The sequence below is a fragment of the Lagopus leucura genome, unplaced genomic scaffold (assembly GCF_019238085.1).
Source record: "Lagopus leucura isolate 7727_CA_CO unplaced genomic scaffold, USGS_WTPT01 Super-Scaffold_100014, whole genome shotgun sequence".
In the NCBI taxonomy this organism is placed as follows: Eukaryota; Metazoa; Chordata; class Aves; order Galliformes; family Phasianidae; genus Lagopus; species Lagopus leucura.
In genome coordinates, this window is record NW_024962268.1 from 9,633,664 (window position 1) to 9,648,474 (window position 14,811).

At 43.1% G+C, this 14,811-nt stretch overlaps 1 protein-coding gene across 1 annotated transcript in view; it reads right to left on the bottom strand.

The window, feature by feature from the left end:
- Positions 1-14,395, bottom strand: part of MAP3K1 (mitogen-activated protein kinase kinase kinase 1) — a 57,112-nt gene extending 42,717 nt beyond the window's left edge. The window contains 2 exon segments of the mRNA XM_042875410.1: positions 13,780-14,308; positions 14,311-14,395. Of these exon segments, the coding sequence (XP_042731344.1) occupies positions 13,780-14,308; positions 14,311-14,395 (614 nt within the window).
- Positions 14,396-14,811: the final 416 nt, after the last annotated feature.

Genomic DNA, 14,811 nt, shown 5'->3' on the forward strand with positions numbered 1-14,811 from the left:
TCACCTTCTGCATAAGCAATTCTAAATAGTGCTCAAAAAAGAAAACATTGGAAAATTCATTCATCTCGAGAAAAACGTATAGCTCAATTATCAGCAACAGAACTGCAGAACTATAAACCTAAGTTCAAACCAAATAACAATTGAGCAATTTATTTTGCATGAGCCTTAGCTATATCCTTGACTGTCATCTTCCAGGATGACACCCACCTTTAAAAATGACAGTACTGATGTGGGGGAGAACATGACAGTTACTTGGCAAAAAGCTGAGATACTGAGTAAATGACATTACAGTGCATAAAAATCCAACCGGATATGAATAAAATGAAACAAGGAGCATTAACTCATAGAAGTTATATTTATTAGGGAGTAACATGAAAGCAAAACATTTTTACCACTTCTTAGGGAGAAGAAATACTGTGGACCTCCACCATTACCAAAACAACAAATCTGTTACAAAAAATTATCTTTCACAACATCCAGCTCACTCTACCCTGTAGTCAACACCCAGATTTTAGTGGCCAGCAGCAAACAGCCATAGCTATTTTACTTAAGGAAAATGGAGATAGAAGCTACTTATTTTCAAGAACGTGCACTCTTGTTTGGAAAGATTAAGTTTTCAGATTTGCCTATAAGCTTTCCTCTAGAAGTTTCATAAGCATTTCTTGAGGGAACAGAACTGAAGTATCTCAGTGCATAGCATGTTGCCCACTCTTGGACAATCTATGTGAGAACCCATGTAAAAATCAGTAGCAGACTGAAGATTAGAAGTTAGCCAGAAAGTTTCTTTAATATGTCACGCAGACACTTCCACAATATAGGAGAAGACTTCTTAGGTAGTTATCTATTACACTTCCTTAATAAACATCAACTAAAACCTTAAACTAGCTTCAGTGCAACCACTCTGAAAGAAAACATAGCAAAGATGAAAAATCTATTGTAGCTGTTCTCATTCCGAAGTTACACATTGTGGAGCATTTAAATTATTTTTTCAAATGCGATACTGCTTCACGTTCCACTGAAATCAAACTGGCTATTAATATCATTCTTTGGGGCAAGTTTTCCAAACAGAGAGAGATCACCAGCGGTTTTGCCATGATTTTCAGTGGTGCCACAGGTACATAACATATTAACCTAGGAACAGAGAACAAAAATTTTAAGAATGAATTGCTCATTACCTGTTGAAACAGTGCAAAAGACTATGAGACGTTGCGCAGATGGTCCTTCTCTGCTTTTACAATTATGAAGTATACTATCTGATTTTTGGGGGAGACAAAGAAAGAAATTAATACCAACAACTGAATCTGAAGTAATTTCCAGAGGTGCCACAAAGACAGCTTTTACTCAGCTGTGCTTCAGCATATGAAAGGATAAAGAAGCAACAAACCAAACATTGGATTACGGAGCGCTCTGGGATGTTCGCAGCTCTATTACTGTAGTTCTGTCTGTGACCACCCTGCTGTGTTATGACTCTTCTGAAAGGACTTTCAAACTTAGAGTTAAAAAAGCAACTCATGTTATCATGATATATCAAGAAATTTACCCCATCATTTGTCCAAGGCTCTTATTAGAATGTCATTACTCATTTTCTATACTTTGCTACGAAACAAAAGTTCTATATCAGAAGTTGTTAAAAGAAGTGCAAAAAATAAACATCTCTTACAACTTTGGAAGGTGCTTTAGTATTAAGCAACTACAGGAAGAATTTTGATAAATCAATGCATGAATAGAACATGGAAACATTTACTGTCACCAAAGCACCTCTGAAATATGCTGATAATAAAATCACTCGAAAACATACTATTCTGAAAGACATTTAAATGAGAAAAGTGTACAAAAAAAGATACAAAAACATTTCTTTGATACAAAGTAGATTACTTATTAGGATTTAGTAAAGGTTTCAAAGCTAATGCAACCATTCTTATGACTAAAGACAGCTTTAACTCACTTCTTATCTTGAGGACTTGCACCACAACAGCAGCCTCTCAAAAATGAGATAATAATTGAGAAAGCAGCAGGCTCATTTCTCTTAACAGGTGCACAAGAACTTTCCAGATCAATGCAAAACTACACCACATATATAAGAGCAGAAATAAAAGCTAGTTTCCAGGAAATACTACTGGAACCAGAGTTGGGGAAGTCTGTGCATGAAGCAAAGTCATGCTCCAGTGTCTCAACAATGGATTGTTTACAGAAATACCTTTCCTCCAAAGGTTAATCTTACACTAGTTGCTGAAAGTGGCCTGACCGTGAGCTAGAAGCTGAAGACTGGTGTCACCGACTGGATTAACTGCTACACTAAATCTAAGACTAATGTGACTGACCCCAAGCCCACTCAGATACCAGAAGGAAGAAGAAGTCTTTGAAACTGAACTGGAGCGAGGCTGACTTCAGTCCAGATCATACAAAAAAAATGAAGGTTGCATTGTCAAACAATTATGTGCTGGAAAACAACAGCACAGACAGCTTGAGTTATATTTCTAACAACAAACAAGACCCAAGCTGCATCTCTGACCACTGCAAACAGGAAAGGCCAACACCTTCAAAAGAGAGCTTTTCCATCTACTTGCTGAGGATGTCTGGATTAAACATTAGCCAGCCAGTCACTCATCTACAAAAAAAATTAACGCAAGATACCATATGATTACAGAATAGCACAGTCCTCACAACTTATACCGACTGTCCATTCATAACTTCTGAAACCAGAAGAGTTAAGCGTTGTAAATCACATAATTACAGATTACTTTAGTGACTGCAAAGAAACATACAGTATCCCAACAAATCCTTATCAAAAATTGAAATGGTAAGAACTATTTATACTGGCCACTTCCTTCTTAAGAGCCAAATTTCTCCCCTCCCAGTTATAAAAACATGCCATTTATTTGAACATGGAAAGGAGTAACAGTGCTAGACCTAGATTGTATCATTTTCTACTTCCTCTTAGGTATCAAAATGCCAACCTCACCACAATAAGGCTCAGAAATGCAACAAAGCAGACAGTGAACATTCAGGAGCAAAAGTGACATATTGGCTCTCCAAAGGGAGCTCACAAGAAAGAAAGACCAAGTCTTCACAGAATCACAGAATGGCCCAGGTTGAAAAGGATCTCAAAGATCATCTAGTTTCAATCACCCTGCCATGTGCAGGATCGCCAATCATTAAACCGGGCTGCCCAGAGCCACATCCATGACTGTTCTATTATCTAAAACTGTTTGTAAAGAACGAAAAGATCGGACAGACACACTGCCCCTGAAAAACAGCAAAATAACCATCTAAATTGGCTAATAATAACTGCAATGAGAAATTCAACTGCATTTATGCTTACCTGCTAGATACTTGCGGCTTCAAACAAGAAAATCTAGTTTTAAGCATTTCTTCAGGGCAAGATCCATTGGCCTGCTTTGTGCCTCCATCAAGTCATAAATTTGTCATCGCAGTGGCTACATAAAAGTATTTTGAAATCCAGAGACAATGGCATCTTCTGTCCCAAAGATTAAACAGAAATTAAAAAGGCATGCCCTGTTGAAGTACCAGCTCCTGTAACATGAGCTGTATTTCTCCCCACGGAGGGGAGACAAAGCTCAGCTGGTCCCATCAGTAGAACCAGCGCAGCTCTTCTGCCTAGATGGTTTCTCTGACCTGAACATGCAGCACTTGCTTATATTGGGCTCCCAGCTATTTCCGGCTTTGTTTTAAGCCAATTCACCAGATGTGCAAATCAAAGAGATGTGTAGGTGCTTCAGCTTTAAGATCAGAGAAACTCAGTATATATTTTGTAAAAACAGTAAACGGGAAAATTAGTGTGTTCAGTGGTCTTTCCCTTACAGTCCTGAACTGGAATAGAGTGTTTTCTCAAAAATCCTATGATTCCTAAAGTATAATTACTAGTAGTTAAAGAAGCTGTAGGCATATCAAACTTAAAAAAAAAAAAAAAAAGAAAAAAGAAAAAAGAAAAAAGAAAATCATATTCTTCCTTTGTTGTAACTTTTGAATTCAGGTTTTTAACTGTGATACAAATACACAATTTATAGATCGTTCTCAAATCACCATGTATCCAAACACTACTAACAAAAACTAGACAGCCATCTGTAAGTGCTAAATACACTCAAATTTAAATACTCATTTACTCACAGAGATTCTGCTAGACAAGGAGGGCTTGCTTTCGTAACACGTGCTGCAGCAACATCTTGCATCCTTCCTTCCTTCAAGCTCTATAGGTGCTTTCCTCTCAGATTTTCTTATTTCAAGCACCCTTTGAAAACTCTCCCAGCTCCCCAGTCATAGATGCACAAGGCTTTGTGTGTACTTCCATTTCCTCTAAGACTCTGTGGAGTTGTGTTCTCAGTCCTTAAGCCTCACTCCATATCCTCTAGCTCCTTTCCTCCACTTTCAGTTCCTCTCAGGATAACCAACTGTCCTACTGCCACCTCTCTCTAACTCACTACTTTGCTGTTTTTCAGCTTACTTATACACTCCTTTATTCCCTGGCTTTCAGTTAACAGCTTCTCCTTTTTCAGTCCCTTTTTTTCTTCATGCTAGTATCCCATTAACTGACGTGTTACCTCCTCCACTTCCTTTCATTTTCTTTCAGGCACGCTTCTGTACTCAAGCCTTTGCTTCTCTGCTCTTTGGAGCTATTCTTGTCTGAACCACAGACAGAGCACACAAAGCTCTTACCACCGTAAGTTCTCACCTTCAGATAGCAGCCACCAAGAAACATCTGAAAGACACCTGAAGCATCAAAGTTCTGTCACCTCTGATAAGCCATAAAAAGGCAACTCTGATAAATCTTATAAACTCCATACAAAGCTTTTATGCAGCTGGGGAGCACAACATGAACAGCGGTTACTGCAAACACAATAAGCGTCATGCTAGCAGAGCCCTGCTGACAGTAGCTTGATGGCGCTGATGAGCGGAGAAGTTTCACTTAGAGCACTGCAAGCATCAAATGCAACTCCATGGTGGACACGGTGATAACCTGGGTCCTGGTTTCCCTGAGTTGGGATTCAAGTTTTGAGTGAAACCCAGATTAAAGAAGCATCACCTACTTTGTGACAAACACTGCTTTACCTCTGCCTAGCGCACCAGTATCACAAACCAGTCAGACACACAACACAAGGACACTTGCTTACAATGAATCACACATGGGCCTCTAGGGCACCACAACTGCATCGGGGTTTAACTAGGAGGTTGATCATAAGATAAAAACCTGTGCTTTTCTTCGAGTCCCAGCTGCATACAGTTATTTAGCTCTTAATATATTTCTACATTAGTGAGTATTGCTAAAGGCAATGGAAATACTTATGAGAACAGCTAAGTTGCAGCCTGGAAAGAAGTTCCATAGGAACTTAGTTGACATGGCAGAGGCTGGCAGATTTCCTGCTGGTTACCCTTTCTAGCTTCTCAGCAGTCTACTTTGTGGGCTGAAAGGAAGCCAAAAGCCTAAAATCTCTGACTGTGCTCTTCCCAGCAGTCTTGATTCCCAGGGTCTGCAAGTGGCCTGCCCTGGCACTGGATATTTATTCCATTTGCAGTAACTTTTAAAATATATCAATGCAATTCATACATAGCTGATTTCAAAATACTGAAGCCATTGTTTTTCCCCACTTGGCTTCACTGAGCACCTTTACTGGTAGCAGAACTAAAATACCATCACACACACACAAGTCAGAACAAGCAAACAGCACAGCATACTAATTTTCTGCTGAGGTACTAAGGGGAATGATATGCTTCAGCATATTTGCTGGGACAAGACGGTTTACCATTGTACCTGAACATGCAGGAACTAAGCTACATGCATAGAAGAGATGAGTGAAGATTCAGCAATCCTGCTCTTCTTATAATATGCAGGCATACTGTACAGTGCTAATCTATACTTCAGAATTTTGCAATGTAAATTACCAATTATATTTGGTAATTTCAAGGCCAAGTGTAATTATACCTCAAATGAGTTTAAAAGATGACTATCAAACAATGTAATTAGTTTCATTTCATTTAATTTGAGAAAATAGAACAGATCTGTGTAAAGACAGTGCCCTTTTGAGGAACACCAGCCTTCCTAAAGGCCCATAACATTCTTACTAAAACTGCTTTATATACAGAATAATGGGCAGGGAAAATCACTAGCATCAGTATGAGAGTACAAAGTGCAAGCACTTGAACAAGATGGCATCAAGACCACTGTCATAGACATCTCATTGGGCAGCTTTCAGCTAAAAGCTTTCACATTTCTGTTTCCTTTCAGAAAGGGAAGTGTATCTCCCTCTGAGGTGGTGAAACAGGATTTGAAGGATAGATTAGGACTGCAGTCAGCAAACCTTGACTTACATCTCATTTGGACAGAAAAAAAAACTTGGCATAAAGTAGTATGGGTCTCAGGTGCGTGGAACTAGCTCCTGTTTATTACTTCTCTGCTCCCTCTGAATTCTTCTGCCATGCTCTCCAGTTCCAAGACAGTCACTTGGACATATCTGCCCTTGTAATACCTGTACAAGGAAAAAGCTTTCTTCTGCTAGGAATCAAATCTTTCACTGCAAACAGTAAAGCTGAAATGAGCAGTAACATTTTTCAGTGGAGCCAAGAAGTTCTCTGGCATCTGAGACAGCAACCAGACGATAGAATTTCCAAGTAGAGTTAGAAGAGGAGAGCTTCCTTAATACCTGCTGATCCTCTTCCATCTGACCTGCTGTTCCCTCACAGAAAGGCACATCAACCGCCAGCAGAAGCCAGATGACCAGGCACAGCACCAATTCTGAATCTGTGTCACCTGAACTAAACACTTTGCCAGTCCTTAACATTTCTCTCCCCTCAGCAAGCTAAGGATGTCAGTGAATGTCTGTTTACAATACTTAACACATTCCTACATGAAGGCACTTTCCAACTTTGCGCAGATGGGAGGCTTCTTAGTTTAATCTAAAATGTTTTACTACTCAATTCACTGATATGGACTGAATGTCTGCTTCCCCCCCCCCTCCCCCCATAAAAAAAGGGCAGTTTCAGTGTCTGCATATCAAATTTCACAGTGAGAGAACTGAAAACCATCAGTCATTCCATCTTTTCTGTATCAGTTTTGGCACAACACATTCCTACAATGACAACCCTGCGGATTATCTACACTACCGTCTGCCAGAGATCTGCGTGGCTTAAGGAGATTGGTCTTGTGCTTTCATACACAAGGTGGGGAGAGAGCTCCTTCCCCTCCTTCCTGTAATGCAGATTTAAAACAAATACAGAAAACAATCTGTGTGGCTTCAAGACTTCTTCCTACCATACCCTTGTTCTTCAGGAACAGGAAACACACAGCTCTAGCTCTGAACAAGTTTTTGTCAGGGGACCACATGAGATCCCAGTTAATTTTAGGAAGAGGCCTGGTGGCGTGAACAAGGCAACATGGAGTGGGAGAAGTGGGAGAGGAAGATCCTTGAGATGAAGAGAAAGCCTGCTCAGCATGTTCCAGCAGGCACGGCTGCAGGGCAGGCAGCTCTGCAGGATGGAAGAACGTGTTTCCACACTTTGGTTGGAAGCCCTGCGCTCCCTGCAGGCTGGGGCACCTGGTGTTCCCACAGAGTGCAGTGTGCATCGAACCGTTCACTGCAAATGAACGCACGGCTTACAGCTAAATATACCACAGCAAAGTCATGCCTGCTCCGTACAGAAAGGCTTGTTTTCCAGAACTACAAGATGCTGTTGATAGAGCCTTTTAAAAATTAACTTACGCATATTCATATTTACATTGGAGTTCTAAGAAAAACTCCATCCAGGCCCGCTGTTTAAAAGCCAGTTGTTCGCATTTCCATCTCAGGATCGAAATTCCTCAGAAAGAACCTCACACAATCATAGGCACCATCACACATTTTATTTCTATCAAAAATCAGCATAATTTGCAAGAACTACAGATCCTTAAGAAGGCAGATATACTTCCCAAATTTTTAAGAACACATTAACACTATTAAAGTGAATTTCCACGCTTATCACAACTGCAATATTTTCACAGATCAAGCAAACAAATCCTTAGTCAGGAGCTAGGCGTCTGTATTGATATTTACTTTAGTGAAAAAACATTTCAGATGTATTTTACAGGAACATTTACAATTCTGATTACATATCTGGTGGCAAAGTTAACTTGCAACAAGAGAAAAAAAAAAAATTGAATATTAGTGCCAGACATTACAACTCAGCAGTCTAAAAACAGGAAAAAATTACAAAAGAATAGTGTAATACATTGATAGAACTGTCCCTGACTACAAATGAGCTTTCAAAGTACAACATTTAGTGAACAGAAATTACTCTGTCATGATTCAAAGCAATTAGAATATTGTCTTGGCCATGACAATAAACAAACACTTGCCTGCTACAGTGTATTAATCTGACAAGGTCAGTAAACTCTATATGAACCACAAATGGGAGGTCACAGCACGAATCATCACACACTGCAGATATTTGCATTTTATGACTCTTCAGATTCAGACAAATATTACCTGAAGGTACTGGGGAGACTGTATTATTCAGTAGCTTATGAAGTTCCATGTTTAGAGAACTATGAAAACAAATTTCTATACGCATTTATTATTAGCAGAATGGGAGGTAGCACTAATAATTTGTTTTAAAACTCAATAAATTAATTTCTCAAAATACTATTTTCACAATTTTGATTTATTTCCTTCAGTACTTCCAATTCCTTTCAGTATCCAAGAGGAAAAATCTTGCAGACAAAGCATGATGGTCATATAGGATATTCAAAAAAAAGCCCTCAGGGCGTAAGAGAGTATTTGACAGAAATGACTAGTGAGATGCAATGCATATTTGTGGTTAAAGTGAGGAATATTAGTTGCATTCCTTTGAGCTTTAACTAACAGCTCACAAAGGGCCCTCATCATCACTGCTGACAGCTGAGCAAAGGATCAGTTCAGTTTGCTCAAAAGAAAAATGACAGGATGTTCAAAAAAGGATGAGGAGAGCTCAGAAAACAAGACATCAGATTTGGTCTGATGTCAGTCCAGTCTAGGAGACAATGCACCTCTCCAGTGCTCCAGTGCCACCTTCCACAATGACCCCAATATGTTAAGGGGCAGGTGGGTCAGGCATCAACAGCAGAAGGTCAGTAATAAAAGCTGCACAAAAACATGGGTGAGGCACTAGGAACAAACTGAAGTCCCCTGGTGCAATAATGGCCATTCCATTACAATCCAGAATATTAGGACAAGGCAAATGAAAAATATACATGAATTATGCAAACAGTTCACACTTCACAAAAGATATGCTCAGATACTACGAGACACGGTAATTCATGTTTCACCTCATACTCATACTGCTATTCCTGTTTCACCTCATAGCAAAAAAAATGGAAATACTCAGTGACACTCTAAGTTCATAGAAAAAGGAGGAAAAAGCATTTTGCAAACACCTTGAAGTCAGATGCTAAGCAGCACTGAAAAATGAGAAAATGTTTCTGCAAAAAATACCTGTTATTAAAACAATTCAAAAGTTCTTTCAGACCCCGGACAAAGGGTAAAAAAAAAAAAAACAATTTCAAGATGATTCTTAACCATTAGAGATACTGGGTGGGGTTTAGGACATTTTTCAGTCAAGATCTAACAGAACAGATCTTTCAAAAACCAAACAAATGAAACACTACATACCCCAAACCCCAGAGAATCCTCAAGCTTATCTTATGGGAAAAAAGCCCAACAAGATTCACCACAGAGCAGGGTTTTCAAGTTCTGATCAGGCAGGAACTAGGAAGCATTTGAGGCAATATGCAGATGCTAAGTTTGAGATGAAATGGGACAGAAGCAACAGGAAACGATGTACCATTTAACAGCCTTTTCCCAGTCACCTAGAGACAAGTAATGAAGTCCTCCTTAAAGGGTTTCTGTCCACTATGCCTCAAGCAGAAGAATAAACTGTAATTTCAGTTTCGAGTGAGAGCAGAGTCGACAAAGTAAAATAAGATGACCCCTGGGTTTTCACAGAGAGCTCTCAGAGAACACCAATATTAGCATTAGGAACTCCAGAACTCACAGCAGATCCATTCTCTTATCATCACTGCTAAGTACAAGCTTTGAAAGCTTGTTTGAAGGGCAATTATGTGGCAATGTATAATTTCTATTTTAAACAAACTGGAGCCAAATTTCACAGATACTGGAAGGCAGCAAAAGCTAACAGCAGCCTTCCTAGCACCACCCCACCCCAGCTGCTCGCTTCCACCTCCACACTCCAGGATATGCTCCGGCACAGCTGCATTGCCGCCTTCACTCTGACCTCAAACAAAACAAATATTTCAGCACAGTCAGATCTTCATCTGCAGAAAAAAAAGGGATCATTGGGGTGTTGAAACTTCAGGTGAGGTGCATACATCTACACTCAGGTATCTCCGTAACAGTTCCTGGACTCCGCCAATGACAGCAAAGACTGAACCTACAGCATCACTAAATCCAACCAGACAGAAAGCTCCAGATTAGTTAGTTACAATCTATTTACTTTGCATAGGAACAAAGAAACTGCCATAGCAGATCAAGCCATTTAAGCAGAACCCCACCACTTGCAATAACTAAGAGTGATAAAAATCAGACATGGGTGAGGGCGACCCTCTTCCCGAAATACTTTCAAGCTCAGAGCTGTAGAGATAGGAGGTGAAATTCCACTCACTGTATGATTCAGCTTAAATCAGAAGCAGAGAATGTGCTGGCTTACTCAAGCAAACAGTGAAAAATACCTAGCACTACGAACTGCAGTTAAACACACATAATTTTATTTCACCTTAGTTGAAAATAGTCAAGTTAAAAAAGCTCTCTCTCTCTCTCTCTCTCTCTCTGTATATATATATACAGAGATATATATATATTTATATTTACTGAAGGTACATTTCGAGAATATGAAACAAGAATGTTGTCATTTCAGAGGAAAGAAAAAACCACAAGTCAGACGTTGGCTGTGTTGTAACTGTACTTGCTCTCGCTGTCCCCAGTCCACTGCCCCAAATCCAGATTGTTAATGTAGTCATGCACTCATTTAGAAGTCACCAAAGGTGCTAGAATATACAAGCAGATCCCAAACTAACAAGCTTTATCAAGTACTCACACGTACGTAGTCAGAACTCAGGTTTCACAGTGTGTTTTTACTGTCTCTAGCAGGCGCCAAAGAGGAATTGCAGAAAACAGTACAGATACCTTCACTGGTTTTCCTGCAGCTGAACTGACACGTTTGCTGTATTTGCACACTCATTTTTAAATTGGAACGCTGCATTTTCATGCACGTCATACGTCACTGTATACAGAGCAGACAAATCAGAGCACTTCCTGCTTGTTTCTTTAAAAGAGGAGTTATGGCAGTACAACTCATTCTGCAGTCAGGAATGCAGTACATTAGCCACACCAATTTCAGACAGAAACAAACATCACTTAAACTTTCAGTGTTTTGAAACTTTGTTAAAAGAGGTGCATATTCCTGTTGTGGATTTCTGCCCAAATCAGATGTTACAGTACAACAAGAAGAAATCATAATACAGTTACCACTGACCTCAGTGCTATGATCTTTTGATATAAACCAAACTGATATACAGTCAGTACAGAGAAGGAATAAAAAGTCTGAAGTGTTTTATGCCACAGCTGTATTTCCCAGTAGCACAACTCCCTTCCCTTACAGTGTTATAAAAAGAGATAAAAGTGTCACAGCTTTTAGCAAAAACGTTATCTGCTCCTGTGACAAGTACAATGCTTAAAAGAGTAAATGAAAAGGGTGACATTTACAACTTCACAGAAGAATCAAAATCACTTTACTGCTTCATTCTAAAGCTTGTGCATGTCTTCCAGCATAAATAGAAGGTCTGTTTAGAGAGAGACTGTAATACCAAGGAGACTGACAGGGGGACTTTGGAGCAAGTACAGTACCGTTTAATGAGTAGTAGATCTTATGGGAAAGCATAACTACTCTGTTTAAGAACAAAAAAGAAAAACTCTGCATATTGCATCCTTCAGCCTGCTTTTTAATAAACGTCTGGGCAACAACTCCACACAATGACTTAATATTTAACATATAACATGCTCACTGCTACTCAAGTACAAAGAGCTCCCTCCCGCTAGAGAAAGTTATTATCACAGTGACAGAAGAGATGTTTCTTGATGTTGGATATCTATTCCTCTGCTAGACCACATCTGCTAACTAGTAACAGGACATGCAGAATTGCTGAGATATGCTAGAGTATTTCCAAAGGACAGTTACAATTAAAGCTGCCAGATACTTCATGATAGGCTATTTAGAGTTCATCATAGTGATACAGTGAGGAGATGAGCAGTTGCCACATAACTTTCTCCATTATTTGTGAACATTTTGTGTTCATTTACCAGAAAGAATTTGTGGGGGGCAGAAGGGCTTTAACCCATACACACACTCAGAACAGTAACTTGTGAGTGCAGGTACTTAACAAGTAAGCAATCTGTCCATGTAAAGGGAAAAAATTCCATAGCTGCTCTGTCATTGCTGCCGTGGGACAGGCCAGCACGGACAGTCAGTGCTTCAGCACTTATGTGATGTACACAGAACTTCCTGAGCCTGATACCCAGCCTAAATCACATTTAATATCATCATGAGACACCAGCCTATTCTGTGTTCTGACACTAATTCTTCATTTTCTTTGAAAGCTACGGATCTAGCTACAGTTGCATTAAAAGACACAGCACATTGCACTTCCCTGGTTGACAGAGATGATGGTGCTAAGAGTCAGAGAATTTATATTCATATGATTTTCTTCCCTTCCTGAATACTTCAGATTTCTGTTAATCCTTCTGTAACTAACAGAGGATTTCTTATCTGCTGGGACCAGACCATCTCAAGTGTCTCTGCACTGCCCTAGAAACAGCCCCAAACCCATTACGATTTCTCAGAACTCACACAAACAGGATATAGCTTTAGAAGCCAACTCTCAACACAGTACTCCCAAGGTAAGCTAAAGTTGAAAACAGAATCAGTGAGGTTTAACTGGCATAGGGCACAGCTAAAAAGCATACACGTCACCTCTTAAACAGGGAACAGATCTCTCAGAAGGTTCAATTAGCCAAATAAACAGAGAGGCAGCATTAAAGGAGAAGTGCAGATGCACTTCCCTGCACAGTCAGATACCCTCAGGAGCTCAGCTGCACATCATCACGGCACTGCTGTGCCCTCCTGCCCGCACACTGCAATGCTCCGTGTACCACCCTACCCAGCGTAAGTCGGAGGCAATTAAACTGCTTGCACTCGGAAAGTCTGCACATAAATTAGCAAAACATGCATGTGAGCAGTTCTATAACACCTCAATATACTGGATTTACCAATCCAAGCACAGAGACAGCAAGCCAAAGCTACAAGCTCACGGGGGCTAAATGAAGTCACTCAGATGTATTACCTACAGTAACCACTACAGAACAACTTTGATTTCTCTCTGAAACAAGAGATCGAACATTTCCGCTCCAGAGCCATTCTCTCCTCTCTCAATGAGAACGAGAGAAACGCATTCTGCAGTACTGTGAACAGTGCAGACCGGAACCGGCTACACAAGACTTTTTTTTTTTTTTTTTTAATAAAAATAAAACAAACAAATAAAAGCTCGGCGCAGCCGGGACAGCACGGGAAGCTGCGGGATGCCCGGCCGCCCTGGAGCAAGGCAGGGACAGCCCCAGCCCAAGAAGCCCGCAGCCGCCCGGCCCGCCCGCTCCCAGCCCCGCGGGCAGCGAGCTTCCTGCGCCCCGCGGCGCTCCCGGCCCCGCGCTGACAGCTGCCCCGGTCCCGCGGCGGCGCCGCGCTCACCTCGCGGCAGGGGACGGCTCCATCCTCCTCTCGGCAGTGGGGTCGGCGGCCGCGGGGCTGCCCACCGGCAGCTCCAGGAGCTCGGCGCCGCGGCCGGGGGAGGCGGCAGGGCTGGCGGGGCCGGAGCGGGGTCCGGGCAGGTAGTGCAGCAGCAGCGCCTCGGGGGGCTCCGGCGAAGGGGAGGAGGACGACGAGGAGGAGGTGGCGGCCGGGGTGGCTGCGAGGAAGAGGGGCGCCTCGGGCAGCCGGTCCAGCTCCACACTCCGCACTTTGCGCAGCTGCTTCCGCCGCCAGTCGGAGCGCTGCTCCCGGACGCCGCCGCCCGCCTCCCGCAGCAGCCCGCCGCTCCCGGCGCCGCTTCCCTCGCCCGCGCCTCCCTTCGGGCTCCCGCATGCGGCGGCGGCGGCCCCTTCCGCGCCACCGCCCGAGGATAATCCCGACGACGAGGTGCGATTCCCCGCCGCCGCCATTTTCTCTGGCGGGTCACATCGGGCTCCCGGGACTCGGGCGGGGGCGGAGGGAGGGAAGAAGGAGGGAGCCGGCTCTCCCGCCCGCTGCGGAAACGGCGCTGCCTGCGCAAACGGCGTAGGGAGGGGGACGGGCGGCGGATGCCCATTGGAGGAACGGGCGGCGCGGGGCGGGGCAAGCGCCTGTAGGTGCGGCGGGGCGGGGCCCGCCGCCGTCCCGCCCCGCCCGCCCGCCCCCGCGCAGGTGTCGGCCGTTGGAGGGCCGCGCCCGCCCGGCGGGGCCGGGCAGAACGAGAGACAGAGCACGGCCGCCCGCCCGCGCTTCGGAGAGCCGAGGGGGGCCGCGCCCCAGAGGCGCGGGCGTGAGGGCGTCCCCGCCCCCAGGCGGCCCTCCTCGGGAGCGGGAGCCGCCCCGCGGGGAGAAGCTGAGGGGCGCGGAGCCCCTCGTTCCCTCCGAGCCGCGCCGTGCAGCTGTCCGCGAGCGGCAGGGGAGGAGAAAGCCGCCGCGCCGCGGCGTGTGCCCAGCGTCCCAGCCCGCCCCGTTTACCTGCTCGTTCTCCGCAGT